This window comes from Schistosoma haematobium, chromosome 1, assembly GCF_000699445.3.
Source record: "Schistosoma haematobium chromosome 1, whole genome shotgun sequence".
NCBI classification, from domain to species: Eukaryota; Metazoa; Platyhelminthes; class Trematoda; order Strigeidida; family Schistosomatidae; genus Schistosoma; species Schistosoma haematobium.
In genome coordinates this window covers 77,916,130-77,930,765 of record NC_067196.1, presented here as the reverse complement: position 1 = coordinate 77,930,765, position 14,636 = coordinate 77,916,130, and the positions used below count along the sequence as shown (strand labels likewise).

Genomic DNA, 14,636 nt, shown 5'->3' with positions numbered 1-14,636 from the left:
AGCAGATGACAGTTCGCCATAAGCTCTGACTCGATTGGTAGTGTTCGAGTAAAGAGCCTTCACAAGGTTTATGTACTTCTGAGGTACGCCTTTCAATGACAGACACTGCCACAGAATGTCGCGGTCTATCGAATCAAATGCTGCTTTTAAGTCGAGAAAGACCACCATTGTCGGACGCCGATAAGTATGCCTATGTTCTAGAACCTGACGAATGGTGAATATGTGGTCGATGCAGCCACGACCAGGTCTGAAGCCAGCTTGATTCTCTCGTGTTTGCAGTTCACGAGTCTTAGTTAGGCGTCTGATAATTATCGAGGCTAGTATTTTAGATATTATATTAGTTAAACTAATCCCTCTGTGGTTGTCACAAGATGATTTTGACCCTTTCTTATATGTTGGGACGATAAGTGATTGTGACCAGTTAGATGGGATAATGTCTAACTCCCAGATCTTATTTGAAATATTAGTCAACCTAATCGCTAAAATTGGACCACCATCATTAAAGACCTCTGGAGCCAGTCCAAATGGACCAGCTGCTCTTCCTCGCTTCAGATTAACTATAGCCTTTTGAACTTCAGCAAGAGTTGGGGGACCTACTTCAATGTTCCATTCACACTGTCTGGGAATGGAGGGTAGTTGTAGAGTAGCTGAAGGCTAGTTGAACTGTTCTCTGAAATGTTCCGCCCATCGTTCTAAACGTCTGGACTGAGAGCAGATGAGAGTATCGTCTTTTTCTGATATAATCTCACTTACATTTGACTTATTAATTCCAGCTTCTTTTATTAGTCTGTAAAGCTGTCTTGTGTTCCCTATAGTCGCCGCCTTTTCCATCTCTTTTGTTTTCATTGCCCACCACTGCTCACGGTCGTTTCTTAGACTTTTTCTTAACCTAGATCTGATTTGTTGTCGCTCTTCATCACGTTCGGAACCTGATGGGACGAGTTTGCGAGAATCCATCAGTGTGAAAGGCTTTGAAGAAATCCACTGATTCTTTGTAACCCTGTGGTTTAAATCACTGATAGATGTCACTGCTGCTTCCACAGCTGTTTGTATATCTTTCCAAGCAACATCTCGGTCAGTCTCGTTCTCAGAACTACCTAGGTGTGACCTCAGTTGTTCCTGGAACCTACTTTTGGTTTTTTCGCTACTCAACTCAGTTCTAATGGGTCTTTTTAATGTGGCTTTTTTGCGTCCAGTGAGGCGCAAGCAGATGCGTGCCCGTATTAGGGCATGGTCGGAGTCCAAGCAGGTACTCCAGAATGAGCGACAATCTTCTACCGACCCTCTCCAACGATGACTGATGGCAATATAGTCTATTTGAGTCCATCGTTGGTTTGGTGTAGAGGGTCGCCATGTTAGACGATGTCTCTCCTTATGCTTAAAATTTGTGTTTGCTAAAAATAAACGATTGTCTGAGCACAATTGCAGCAGACGATCACCATTATCTGTTCGTTGTGCCGGAATACTAAAATACCCACCTAAATGCCTTTCTGTTTGGTTTAAACCACCTATCTGGGCATTAAAGTCACCTGCTACGAGTACTATGTCTGAACGCTTAGCTTTCTGAAGAAGTTCAGAAAGCTTTCTGTAAAATTCATCTTTCATTTCATCTGGGCTGCAGTCGGTGGGAGCGTAGGCAGAAACGACAAAAAGGCAACGACGTGTGTCCCTATCCTTCCGAGTTCTTACGGAGCCGTTTAGCCGAACAGCACATAGACGACTGTTGACGGGGATCCACTCTAACAGTGCTTGTTCCGCCCTCATGCTTAGTGCTATCCCTACTCCTGCCAGTCCACGAGAGCTGGCCATCGCGTCACCAGATACACTGAGGGTGTATCTCGTTGGCTCTCCGTTTTGCCGAGGTGAGGTCAAGTGAATGACCACACTGGGATCCTGTATGTGTGTTTCAGAGACACAGCATACATTAATGGTACGAGATTCTAGGGTTCTAACCAAGGAAGCCTGTTGACCGATTTGGCATAGGGTGCGTACATTGAAGGCTCCAATGTGTAGTTTGGAGCGAGGTTTCAGTAGACCTGGGACAGTGTTTTGAGCACTAGAATCGTTGGCTATGGTGACATTTGTGGAGTAAGCCGAAAAATGAAGTTTAGAGGTGAAAGTCGATGTAGGAGGAATAATAGGAAGTGAAGACAGAGGTTGGTTATGAATACAGTGGTCTTGAGTGCTGTTAGAGGTATGAGAGCGGTTATCACTTCCCGGTTGCCCACACCGTGGAAGGGTTCTTCTGGAGGTGCCTGAAAATGAAATTGATTAGAGGTGGTCTCAGTGACCTGAGAGCGTGACAGCAGTGCCCAAGGGACAACTGCTTGAGGCCGGTCGCGCACGGCCTTTTGTGGGAGGTTTTTGATGTGTTAGCTCCGTTCTTCAGAGGGCCTTACCGCCGGAGACGGAAATCCGTGAGGTAAGGTGAGGTGTGCATTTTTAGGGTCAACCTTTTCTAACCCCACCCCTACTTGTGGGAAGGCAGCATCGCTGTCATGCTGGATGTCTGAAGGAAACACCTTACTGCTGTCACACCCCTCTACAGTCAGCAGTACGACTTCGCCCTCAGACCTTGAGTTGCTGCTTTTAGTCTTACCGCTCTTCAACCGACCTGTCTGACATGGTAGGACCTTGAGGAACGGTTGTTCCAGCCAGTATAGCTCGGTTGCTTCATCACGATAGGCAAGCCCGACCACCACGTCAAGGTAGCAACAACGGTCGGGTCAAGAAGTGGTAACCTATGCATATCTCTTACTTTCAAAGGTTATGTCATATCGAAAAATTAATACGAAATATACTACGGCACATCGTTTAGTTGACAGATGGACATAATATCTGAGCCACAAGTTAACAAAAACGAAACATGTGCCGGAATTTCGCCAATCATCGATCTTCTAGTATTGGTAGCAGTTATAAGTTAATATACCGGCCAGCTCGACTAGTTCACTTCCTATGATCAAACCAGACATTGACGTTACTCTAAAGCAATATTTTATAATTAGATAAAAACAAATCAATTTCAAAGATTCTAGCATTGTTATTTAAGGCATTTAGAGAAAACTGAATTTTATCAGAGTATTCAACAATAAAAAATAATATCATTCATGCAGTGTTTACCACTAAGTAAAATTTCAGTTGCGAGATCCATTTATGAAAATCACATGAACGAAGTCCTAATACAAGGAACACATTTAATTAAAATGAAGGATAAAAGATATACTTGGTTTCATAATGAAAATTTATGCTCTAATAAAATAAATTTACAGTAAGTACCAAAAACGACAAAGCATCACTAATGATTAGATTGAACGAAGTAGAAAACAAAACAAAGAAACATGTAAAACGAAACCCGTAAAACGTCTAATCACAAAAAGTTGTAATACTGATGATAGGCAGTTTGATAATCACCATTATTTAAATGAAAAAAAAGTTACACTTAATTGATATGTTTTACTGATGTCATAATTTATCTTTTTCAAACTATCTTTCCTCATTGATTAGGACATGTTTATCTAGTATTTGTTTTGCCAAAATCTATGTCAAAATTATCCAGTGGTATTAACAGAAAACTTAATTCTATTTAAACCTAATAATGTCCATTAAAAAAATATGCAGTAGGTCGTTAAATTCTACGATCTATATTATTGTTAAAGGTAATAGGTAATATGAAACTATGTGACTAATTGCTTTAAATATGAAACTAGATTACTATTTAAAACTTTTGACTGCTATTCGCTGACTGAACAAACAGTTATTACACTACTTACATTCACATTCGTTACTTCTAAACAAAATACATATATGGATTAGGCTATGGAATCTTGAATGGTTGACTGCATGCTCTCATGTTGCAGTAAATAGTACCGAGAAGTTGAATACTAACTTACGAAGTAAGAGATGTTTACAGTAAATACGGAATAAATATTTCATGATACAATCTATCCATTTTCTGTACACTCAATCTAATGGCAGAGTTAGTGTTTCATATACTTAGCAACTACTACAAGACAGAAAAGTATATAATGTTTGTAATATTGATCAGGTAGTCAGCATAATACATGTGGAAGCTGGTACAAATATGCATTAGGTCACACTATTTCAGCCCAGAGAGAAGATAATAAGGATGAATAGCTACATAGATGTTGGACTAATGAAGATACCTATGATAGTATGTCTACCTATAAAGAATATGTTTCAAACATAAGGAATGGTCTTCAACCATTGATGACAATTATCACACAGACACTATATAAATAAGTTTCGGATGAGTAATTATTTAATGTTCATCGAGAATCAACATGTACTCTTTTTTATTTCGACTGAAACCTATCTTGTTTACACTTGTGTTTTATTTTCACTTATAAAGCAAAGAACATTTCGGTATGATCAATGGATTGAAAAAAACTCAACAAATTCTGGTCTAACAGATTAAATCAAAGAAAGCTAGTAAGGATTAAGTAGGAGGTTTTTTATGGTAAATCAATAAACAATAACAACGAACAAAATCTTTTTTAAGGGAAAAAACCAACCTACCTGTGGAGTCGACAGGTTTAATTTTGTTCCTGATAACATAGGGGGGATAATTTGATAATTGTCTGCTTTCGTAGACATTTGAATATCACGACCGACTAGAATACGGAAGTAATTTGTATTGGCACGTAAAGCAGACACAGCTACATTATGTTCGACATTGATAAGACTAACGCCATTAACCTAAGAAAGGTAAAAAAAAACTCAATAGAACAGAAATAACCGAAGCTGTTGTATGTACGTAGAAAGTTTTACTGATACGAAATAAAAACAAAGAAAAACAGAACAGTATACTAACCTCTAATAGTTTATCGCCAAGTTTAAGTCCTGAAGTGGCAGCTAATCCAGTAGGATTTAATCGACTAACAAATATACCATGATCTAAACCACGAAATGGTATTGACCCAACTCCACCAGCCACGCTAAGACCTAAACCAGCATTAGGTTGTCGATGGATGTGTACTTCAACTTGTTCTTGTTGACAACCGACAACAGGTTGTCTATGTAACGATAATGGAGAATGCAAGTCACGACTTTGTAATGGGATATCAGGAGGACTTAATCCACCAAATGGGGAGGCAAATCGTTTTACAGCTCCGTCAAACTAAATAGAAAAATTAGGAAAGTTAAGTTCTAAATATTATGTGAAACTATGTGAATAAATCGTAAGAAGGCCCTTAAATGTCATTAAGTGTTAGTTCCTTCTTGCAACGATAACCACGAGTGTAATTATCTTAATTGGTATTTCTGCATGACCACTATCTTCTGATTGATTGTTACAACTTTTAGTTTGCTAGTCACGTCAGACTCTATATACAGTTATTCCACATTGATTAGTCATGGAAAATATTAAATTTTTCGCCACACTTCAACTTATCTTTAGGGTTCACATCGTTGGAGATTATTGTTGAAGATTTGTGTGTGTGTCAGTTGCCGCCCTTTCAACTATACAATAGAATCCGTTAGTGTTAGAATTATTCCAATCACCTTGGGATCAATCGAACCGAATCGCAAAATAGAGCAATAATACTACTGATGCAAAATATATGAAATGGCCCACAAATGCTTTGGTAAGGCCGAAGGTGGTTGAAGCTTGCTTTCCCTCTTGAAATGCTTTCATCTGATCACGCATATATAGCCTTTGCCAGAGCAGTCTTACTCACTCTCCTCGTGGCGGAGTTGTTGCTTACGAACATTGAGGACGGATAGCGAATGCCGGACAGTTAAACCGGGTTAGTGGGTAGGGAGGATCTACCAAGAGGAGTTGGAAGTCCCTAACTCTAAACCATTGGGTTTACATAGGGGGCAGGATGTTGAGGGAAAAGGCAATATATGAACCTATTGTTGGTCACCAGCTAACATGGAATCGGATCTCCCAGTGTTTCGCTGTTTTATGGATTAGACCTCTAGGTCAAAGGCTCAGGGAGTATCCTCCCTAAGAAAATCTTTTGTTTCAGTTTCAACAACCAGACAGTATCCCACCTCACATAAATTGAATGATAACTACTTCATGAGGTGCATATGCATTTCGATTCCCCTTTGTACCAATTTTATGTGTTTTTATCCATCAACTGATAATTTAATCGTCAGTTATAACTATCCTTCGATATTTTTGTTAGATATATATGTACAGTAAGTAAAGAACGAAATCCGTTAAAATCAGTTTTTAAATGATTTAATGAATAACTATCGATTAAACACATTTAGTTTCATAAGAATTGACTGACATTCACTTTTAATGTTATTGTTATTATGCGTTTTCAGTGTTGAACAAATAGCTAAGTTTCTTGTAGTATAACAGTTAGTGACTGACGATTTAGTTGTTTCCTAATCATTACTTTTCTACACCTAATCACTATTGTTGTTTGATGTAAATCCAAAAGTTAAAAGATCTAGCGGAAAATCTAACATTCACAGTTACACAATAATAACCTGCAGGCAGTTGACTAGCTGTTATGCGTGAATTTTTATTCAACTAAAAAGAATATTAAAGATCCCCATTGTGAAAATTAGAACAACACATGTAAGCGAACAATTGTTTTCAATTAGATCGTCATCAGGCTTTACTCTAATTTACAAATTCAGCTGCTCCTGTGAAGATAGCTATATAGGGCGTACTACCAGGCAACTTAACCAACGAATGAGTGAACATCTACCAACTTGGTACATAAAGGGCCAGATAAAATCTATTCGCAGTTCTATATTGGCACATCTCATTGATAGCGGTCATGCTGTAGATAAATCGAAATCATTTCGAGTTATCTATCGTATACCTCCATCATTTCCCGACGGAGTCCGTTCCCGTCTCCTACATATAGCTGAAGCCATTGGAATTCGTACATATAACCCAATTTATGTGTACAGAAGAAATACGTGACCCCCCTATCCCTTCCATGGCCGGTTATAACTTAACTAATAATTTTTTTTAAAATTTTATTATTATCATTATTTATTTTATTCTATTTGTGTTATCGTTAACCTTATTTCCACATCCATTATTTGTTTGTAATTTTCCGCCTCTTTCCGTTTGTATTCTTCACTATCGAATTATTTACACACTTCTTATTACGTAATGATTTTAATGTTTTGTGATTACTATTCCTAGTCTATTTGACCTTCTATTCCCAACGTTTAACTATTGATAAGAGTTTTGTTATTGTATTTTATTATTCTTACTATTATCAGTTCACCTGTCTTCCTACTATAAACTTGTACTTTTACCTATTATGTGTAGTGACTTATTCTATGTCATAGTGATTATTGACCCATATTGCCTTGATTGGTTTAAAATTTTCGTATAAATATTCATGTATATTAGAGTAAAGCCTGATGACGATCTAATTGAAAACAATTGTTCGCTTACTTGTGTTGTTCTAAAAAGAATATTTAGTATATTTTAGCTATAAACCTTACAGTTGTTAACCGATATTCTCTCGCTCTATGAATATATATACAGTAATCGTTGAGACAATTTATGAAAGACATTCGAGCGATGTTAACGTGACCTTGAGACAACTCGCTTGTTTTCAAGGGTCAAAAGAGGGTTATAAATTAGGATTAGGATTTAGTTAGAATTTAGAGAATGGAATTAAAGTAATAGCTTTCATCACGAACTGACATATACTATAATGTTCACAGATTGAAATCATGAGTCAGTTGAAGCTAGACCACCATTGAAAACCTGGAAGCACTGGACGGCCGTTTCGTCCTAGTATGGGACTCCTCAGCAGTGCGGGATCGTGGATGCGCACTGCTGAGGAGTCCCATACTAGGACGAAACGGCCGTCCAGTGCTTCCAGGTTTTCAATGGTGGTCTAGCTTCAACTGACTCATGATTTCAATCTGTGAAAATTTCTAAAAATCTCCACAAACCCCTTCTGATATACTATAATGCCCAAATGATATTTAACTAAATAGATAAATGAATTTACAGTCAAAATCCAAGACTTATTATCTTTAATTTCATTGGTTCACCTATAAAAATTATAGTCTCGCCAAGTAAACAAAACTTAACTACTACTTATTTTGTAATACACAAAATCAAAATTACTGTCCTAGTAAAACAACTATGTAAGAAGTTCAATTAGTTCACGAAAACAACGAAATTCAAAACATATCGAATATTTATTCACTTAATAGGCTACCAAAAGTAGTATATACATGTGACTTATTGGAATTTCAGTTGAAAAATATAAAAAAACAACATTTCTATGACGCATTATATGCATAAATTTGTAAGAAAAACAAAAGCATAAAATCAATATTTAGGAAAATCAATGTGGAATTAGTATTAACCTTTTTTTATATTAACCAGGATAACAAAAAGCAAACAAATGTAATAATGACAAGGACTTACATCAATTGAATTTGAATCAGGATTCGGTGAAACGGATGCTCGATACTTTTCTAATATTTTCAATACTGCTTCTTCACTATCCACTTCACGATTAGAAAACAAACACAAAGGCAAATACAATAGTATGAGGTCGAGAGATGTAGGAGAGAGAGAGAGAGGGGAATAAATGAACTGAAGAATCATGTAATACTTAATTTGAATTGTGTTATGAAGTAGAGTTACTAATAATAATATTCACGGTCATATATTTATTCAACTACATCCTCTTTCTCTACGTTGAACTGTCAATATACGCATAAAGGCAAAAAAATATGGGAGTATAAACAATATTTCCCACGTTGTATTTTTCAAGGAATAGGTTAATAAAACTAATAATTAAAAAAAATAGACGTATTTTTTCAATGATTATTTATTTATGAATGAACTCTAGCGAATAAAATAATTTCTCTAATTACTGTTTGCTTAGGTGTCGAATACTGATGTGGTAGAAACGAGATCAAAGGTAATCAAACGAAGAAATGAGATCAGTAGATAGGTCTTAATAACTAGTTTCAATCGAGGTATACTTCAACCATTGCAATTCAGTCAGACACACACTGTTGAATGTTTTCGCGAATACGTATGGAGCGATAGCATACTAAGTCTTAAAACTTTACTTTCGTAGTTGTTTGCACAAGCCACTAAAATCAGTTAGAAAAAACTAATCATTTTCTTGTAAACTAATATTTTGATCCAACAAACTAATAAAGTACACACAAAGGTACCTAAAGAACTGCTCATTGATCGAGGAGTAACTAAAAAGGTAATCCTGATGATAGGTGTAAAGTACTGATTAAATATGTGAAAGCCTATGTTGTGATTGAATACCATTACAGACAAAGTTAAAGTAGTTGCAGTTCATAGCTAATTACTGTTTGCTTAGGTGTCCATTAATGATGAGATAGAAAAGAGATCAAAGGCAATCAAACGAAGAAATGAGATCAGTAGATAGGTCTCAATAACTGCGTGGCTATGAAATGAATTCATATATAAACTTCACAGAACAGAACCTTATATTTTAATAAACAACACGAAACACAGAAATTATATTTAGCGTTTATAGCGTATCATCCTTAACCAGGTCCCGAATTAGTACAATTTAATGTAAGTTTACAAGCTGTCAGCATAAATATGTTCATACACAGTCAAAAAATAACCTTCTACTAAAAAAAGTTGAAACAAAAAAACATTATCTCTGCATAATGAGAGTTAAATGATTCATTATAAAAACCTAATGTCTTTCATTACATCATCATCAAATAATCTCAATTCATTCCCTGTATTTCATTAACTAAATTGGAATTGACATTCAATAGGAAGTAAAATTTATAATTGCACTTACTCCCATCAGCTGTTTTTGACTGAATCCGAGCGCGTTTTGTATAATGTGGTGTATCACGTCGAATAAGTTTTTGATTTGATTTCTCTTCATTATCTTCCACATCATCTGTGAATCCAACTCGTCTAGAAATAACGTAAATCTCTTCCTACAATATGTAAAATAGTAAATATTAGTAACAGTAAAAAACATAGTCAATTTTTACTACTATTCTATTAAAATAGATGGGTATAACACAGTAAAAAATTGATTACTTAATAGATTGTTCGAAATGCATTGCGCAAATCTATCACATAATTATCATAAACTTCATCTTCTTATTGCATTATCGAAATTTATCAAAGGGAATAATTGTCTTAAAGATAAAAAAAATGTTGTTAGATCACTGAGTCAAAGCTGTACTGAATTGTCAAGAACAGTGGACAAGTTGCTTTTTATATTAAAGAAATGGATACTTATGGAGTGAGAAAATCTATTATATTGGAATTAACAAATAATTACAGACAGGCTCTTTAGAACGATTGAATAGGAAAGTTCATAAACATTTACAGTTAGTATCAAAACTTGGGAGTCAGCGCTATAAAGAAATGACATTGGTTGAAGAAGCGTCTGAAAACCAGAGTATGGAAACAACTGTTTTATTTTAACTTGAAGCTTATTAGTGCACAACATACCTGCAACTGCGGTTTATAATGAAAACTAAAATCAAACTATACGAAATCTCCACATATCATTCAAACAAAATAATTTCATGTTGTTAAGTATCACATAGTTCTTAACATTTTATTTACAACGCTTACAGAACATAAATCTGTTTTGACAGTAAAAAGTCTAATTAAAATCCGATGAAATTATAATTTGACAGACTGATGAAACTCTGTAATCTTAACAAACGACAACGAAATGACTGGTTTCGAGAAGAGTTGTGAATTAGATTTCAAGTAATTGAATAAATAGATTCAAATCTTAATTTGATATTAGAACTATTAATTAACGAACTAAATGAACAGCAATTACGTCAATCATTGTTTTGTTACATCTATGAATCCGGTGGCTGGAAACAAATTACAAACAGAAAAATAACAGAGAAGAACCATTTCAAAAGAAACTTAAAAAGTAGTTTGAATAAACGAAGATTAAAATTTTAGAATGTTGATTGGTTATGGGTATGTATTTTACTTCATTAGCAAAACTAGTGAATACATATATATCAATATGTTTAAATTAAGTTTTATTCTGTGAGAAATAGGGCCGAATTTTAAATCATAATTCAAATGCAACATTTTTTCATGCAGTTAACATGAAGCATTCAAGTAAAAAAGCATCCAAACAATAGAAGACAAAAGTTATGCCACGAGAATCGATGATAAGAATACTATACGATTGGGGTATGTGAACTGATAATTTCTTTATACAATCAATTGGTTATTTTCAATTAAATATCGGAAGATACAATTACTCAGTGGCCAACTAAATAATTACGGGTTTCAGAGAATTAAAACTACCACATACCGACATACAAAATATTTACACAAAACAGAGTGACTTAGAACAAAGCAATTAATGGTCTTATATTAAGTGCGGCTCATCATTACAAGCACTTGTATTTAAACGTATATTAATGGTAATATGATAACCTAATGTGTTCTGTTATTGCTAGATATTAGTTCACTTTAAATATGAGTAGTGTAGCAGCTTGAAATCAGTCAACTTAATGTAATATCATAAATTATAACCGATTAAATATTAAATCACATGTACATGTAGAAGCAACAATGAGTCACGTCTGAACTTGAATACATGTCTTTTTTTCTTTCTTGAAATAACAACAATAAATTTACAGAACTAATTATGATACAGTGTTGGATAAATAATGACTGATGTGGACAAATGTTTATTGATATTAGTAAAATGAGGTCATTCACACAAAATGTTTGTCACTTACTTGTAGTAAATTCATAAACCATACGTCGTAATACTGTTTGCGTATGGTAGTTTAAAAACGATTTTAAGTTAACACAAATCTGTAAGTATTCGTTTTTATTGAAATTTTGTTTTTCGAAAATATGTAATAAAACCTTTTTTTTCGTTAGCTAACAATTTGAACAGTAGCTTTGAAACTTACTGACTTACTACTTGCAGCTAAGTTTATTGGAAGATAAAGAAAGAATGCAACGACATCAAGGAAGTTGATTTCGTACCATATAAATAATATCAACCAACATATGCATCTATAGATTACAGATATAAGACAGGCATCAATCAAGAAGTCTTAACTTTGTCCACATGGCTCAGATCAAAAGTTCATGTCTTCAGGGGGTTGATGGAATATCACTTTTGCTAACTCTCACTAAATTTTTTTCAACAAGGATTACGTGACAAGGTTATTGGAGGCTAAGCATGTGTAACACACCTCTGAACCATCTTGATCAACTATCTACAACTTCATCGATAGATTCGTTATTTACCAGATTCGTTGCTTACAATGTTTTCAGTATCCACTTATTAGTCCAACCATACACGAACAAATGAGTAGAAATAAACAATAAGGAATATAAACCTTAATATCAGCTACGACTTAAAAAGTTTAAAAATATTTCTTATATATAAAGCTCAATCCATCTGGTTAAGAAAGATGGAAATTTTATAACATCGCTCATAGATGCAACTAATTCTAGTTTTTAGCATGAAGGTTATCAGAATTATAGAATTTTAGGAAATTACGAACTGATGTAAGATAGACAACCATTAGAAATCTGGAAGCACTAGACAGCTTTCTCACCCCAGTATGGGACTCCTCAAAGGTTAAGTGTTCACGCAAAACCGAACGCCCTGGGTTCGAGTCTTGCGTGCGGAATCGTGGATGTGCACTGCTGAGGAGTCTCATACTAAAATGAAAAGGTCGTTCAGTGCTTCCGGAGTTTTTAAAAGTGGTCTAACATTGATCGGTTCATGATCTGAATTAGCACTTCAAAATATTAAGTTACGTTTATTTCTCATATCAACATTTTTCATGTGAACTATTTATCCATTCATATACGGACAATATATAGAATAATTATGTCCATCATTTTGACTATTCAGTTCGTGTCATGTAACTACAAAGTTGCAATGTCGTTTAGATGTGCCTAATAACAATGAAGGCATCAATGCAAATTTGTATAAATGCTATGTTACTCATGTCAGTTTTCTTTTTTCTAAAAACAGACTATAATTATATCGGAAATTCTATCTCGTATCATGGTACTGAACTGATGATCAGTGAAAATGATCAAATTATCTCCGATAATAAGCTTTCTTTAATCTATATATTCAACTGAATGTTATTATTATTATTAGTGGTAGTAGTAGTACCACTACTACGATCACTATGAGCATTGGTTATACATAATTTTCAGTTATTTTCCACTGAATACATTATTTCAATCCAATGGTTGGCTAAGCCGATACAAACTGGTAAGAGAGAGCGGTAGACGGAAAGACAGGCATACATTATCCTATTCTAAGTTTATAATGAAGATTAATGAAAATGTATATGACGGTAAATGTCATGTGTACCTTGTGAAAAATAACGATAATGATTTGGAAAACAATATACATAGCAATTGTTGTCGTCATACACGCTCTGACATATTTACTGAGAAAACATTAAAATTGATGTAACACGGGGAAGCGTACAATTTTTTGTTAGCACTTGGAATAGCTTTAAATTTTTGGGGAAAAAAGTTTCTCTAATAATATTAAAACTCATAAGTACTAAAAAATAGCAATATGTAACACATTCACTAATTAATTAATGGTTGATATATATAAGGTGTATTTGTAAACATGAATTCGGTACCAAACTCAAACGACAACAATAAAAATATTTAAGAGAAGGACAAACTAAGTTAACCTGAAAAGGTATTCAAAAGGAAAAATTCGGAAATATTATATATGAAGAGAGTTTTGTAGGTTTCACTGAAACACAATCAACACACTTGAATCTACTAGTAATGACAAAATCTCTACCACTACTATGATTGGTGGTTTAAGTTTAAATACAGTACCAGCTAGTGAATTCAAATTCATTCATATGGGTGAAAAAAAACAAATAAGTATCTTGCTTATTGATTTTTTCTAGGCAGAAATATAAATTGGGACTTTTTAAAAGTAATTCTATTATGAATGATAACGTTTAAACAATATGTAAATTTTTCAATCGTAACAAATGTTTAGAAAAAATCGAACAAAACAAATCAACACTTACACCTCCACTACTATAGGCATCCTCCTCAAGATTCCCTTGTACGTCCAAAGTATCGGGAAATTTTTTCACCGGAGATCCACGATTGGAATGAGCATCTGAAGTATCTTCTACAGAGGCCATCCTAATTACGGTATCGCTAGGAATTTTAGGTTTACTTATTTCTGTAGGAGATTTTGACGCTGGGTGTTCATTGAAAAAATTAGAAGATTGAGGAGGTTTATTACCAAACATTTCTGTAACATGTTGAGATTTATTGCGTGGTCTAGATAAAGGAAATATTATCGATGAGCAAAGGAAAGTTATAAAAATAAAAATGAACATAAGCAGGAAGTATGTAGTACGTCAAACAATGAATTGACACACATACAAGGGTAGAGTATTTAATCTTAAGTTATAATCATTTGACTGTCTAAACACTGCTTAAATAGAGAGCTTAGAAAAAGACTTTACTATCTCAAACGATCGAAAGTTTTGTCACAGTTTATAGGCTAGAAATTTGGAGAAGTGTGATGCGAGTGAATACTAAAATTAAAAAGATTCGATAACTTCTGATAGTAAAGTTGTTTTGCACACTTTTTTAATGTTGATAAGAATTTACTCAAAATAAATACATTAGTCAC

At 34.5% G+C, this 14,636-nt stretch overlaps 1 protein-coding gene across 1 annotated transcript in view; it reads right to left on the bottom strand.

The window, feature by feature from the left end:
* The window catches only part of MS3_00002174 (uncharacterized protein), a 61,939-nt gene that overhangs the window by 17,931 nt on the left and 29,372 nt on the right, over positions 1 to 14,636 (bottom strand). The window contains exons 16-20 of the mRNA XM_051209742.1: positions 14,017 to 14,278; positions 9,771 to 9,915; positions 8,390 to 8,472; positions 4,832 to 5,137; positions 4,537 to 4,716 (exon numbers count right to left, since the gene is read on the bottom strand). Coding sequence (XP_051075199.1) covers positions 4,537 to 4,716; positions 4,832 to 5,137; positions 8,390 to 8,472; positions 9,771 to 9,915; positions 14,017 to 14,278 — 976 coding nt within the window. The remainder of the gene's footprint in view (positions 1 to 4,536; positions 4,717 to 4,831; positions 5,138 to 8,389; positions 8,473 to 9,770; positions 9,916 to 14,016; positions 14,279 to 14,636) is intronic.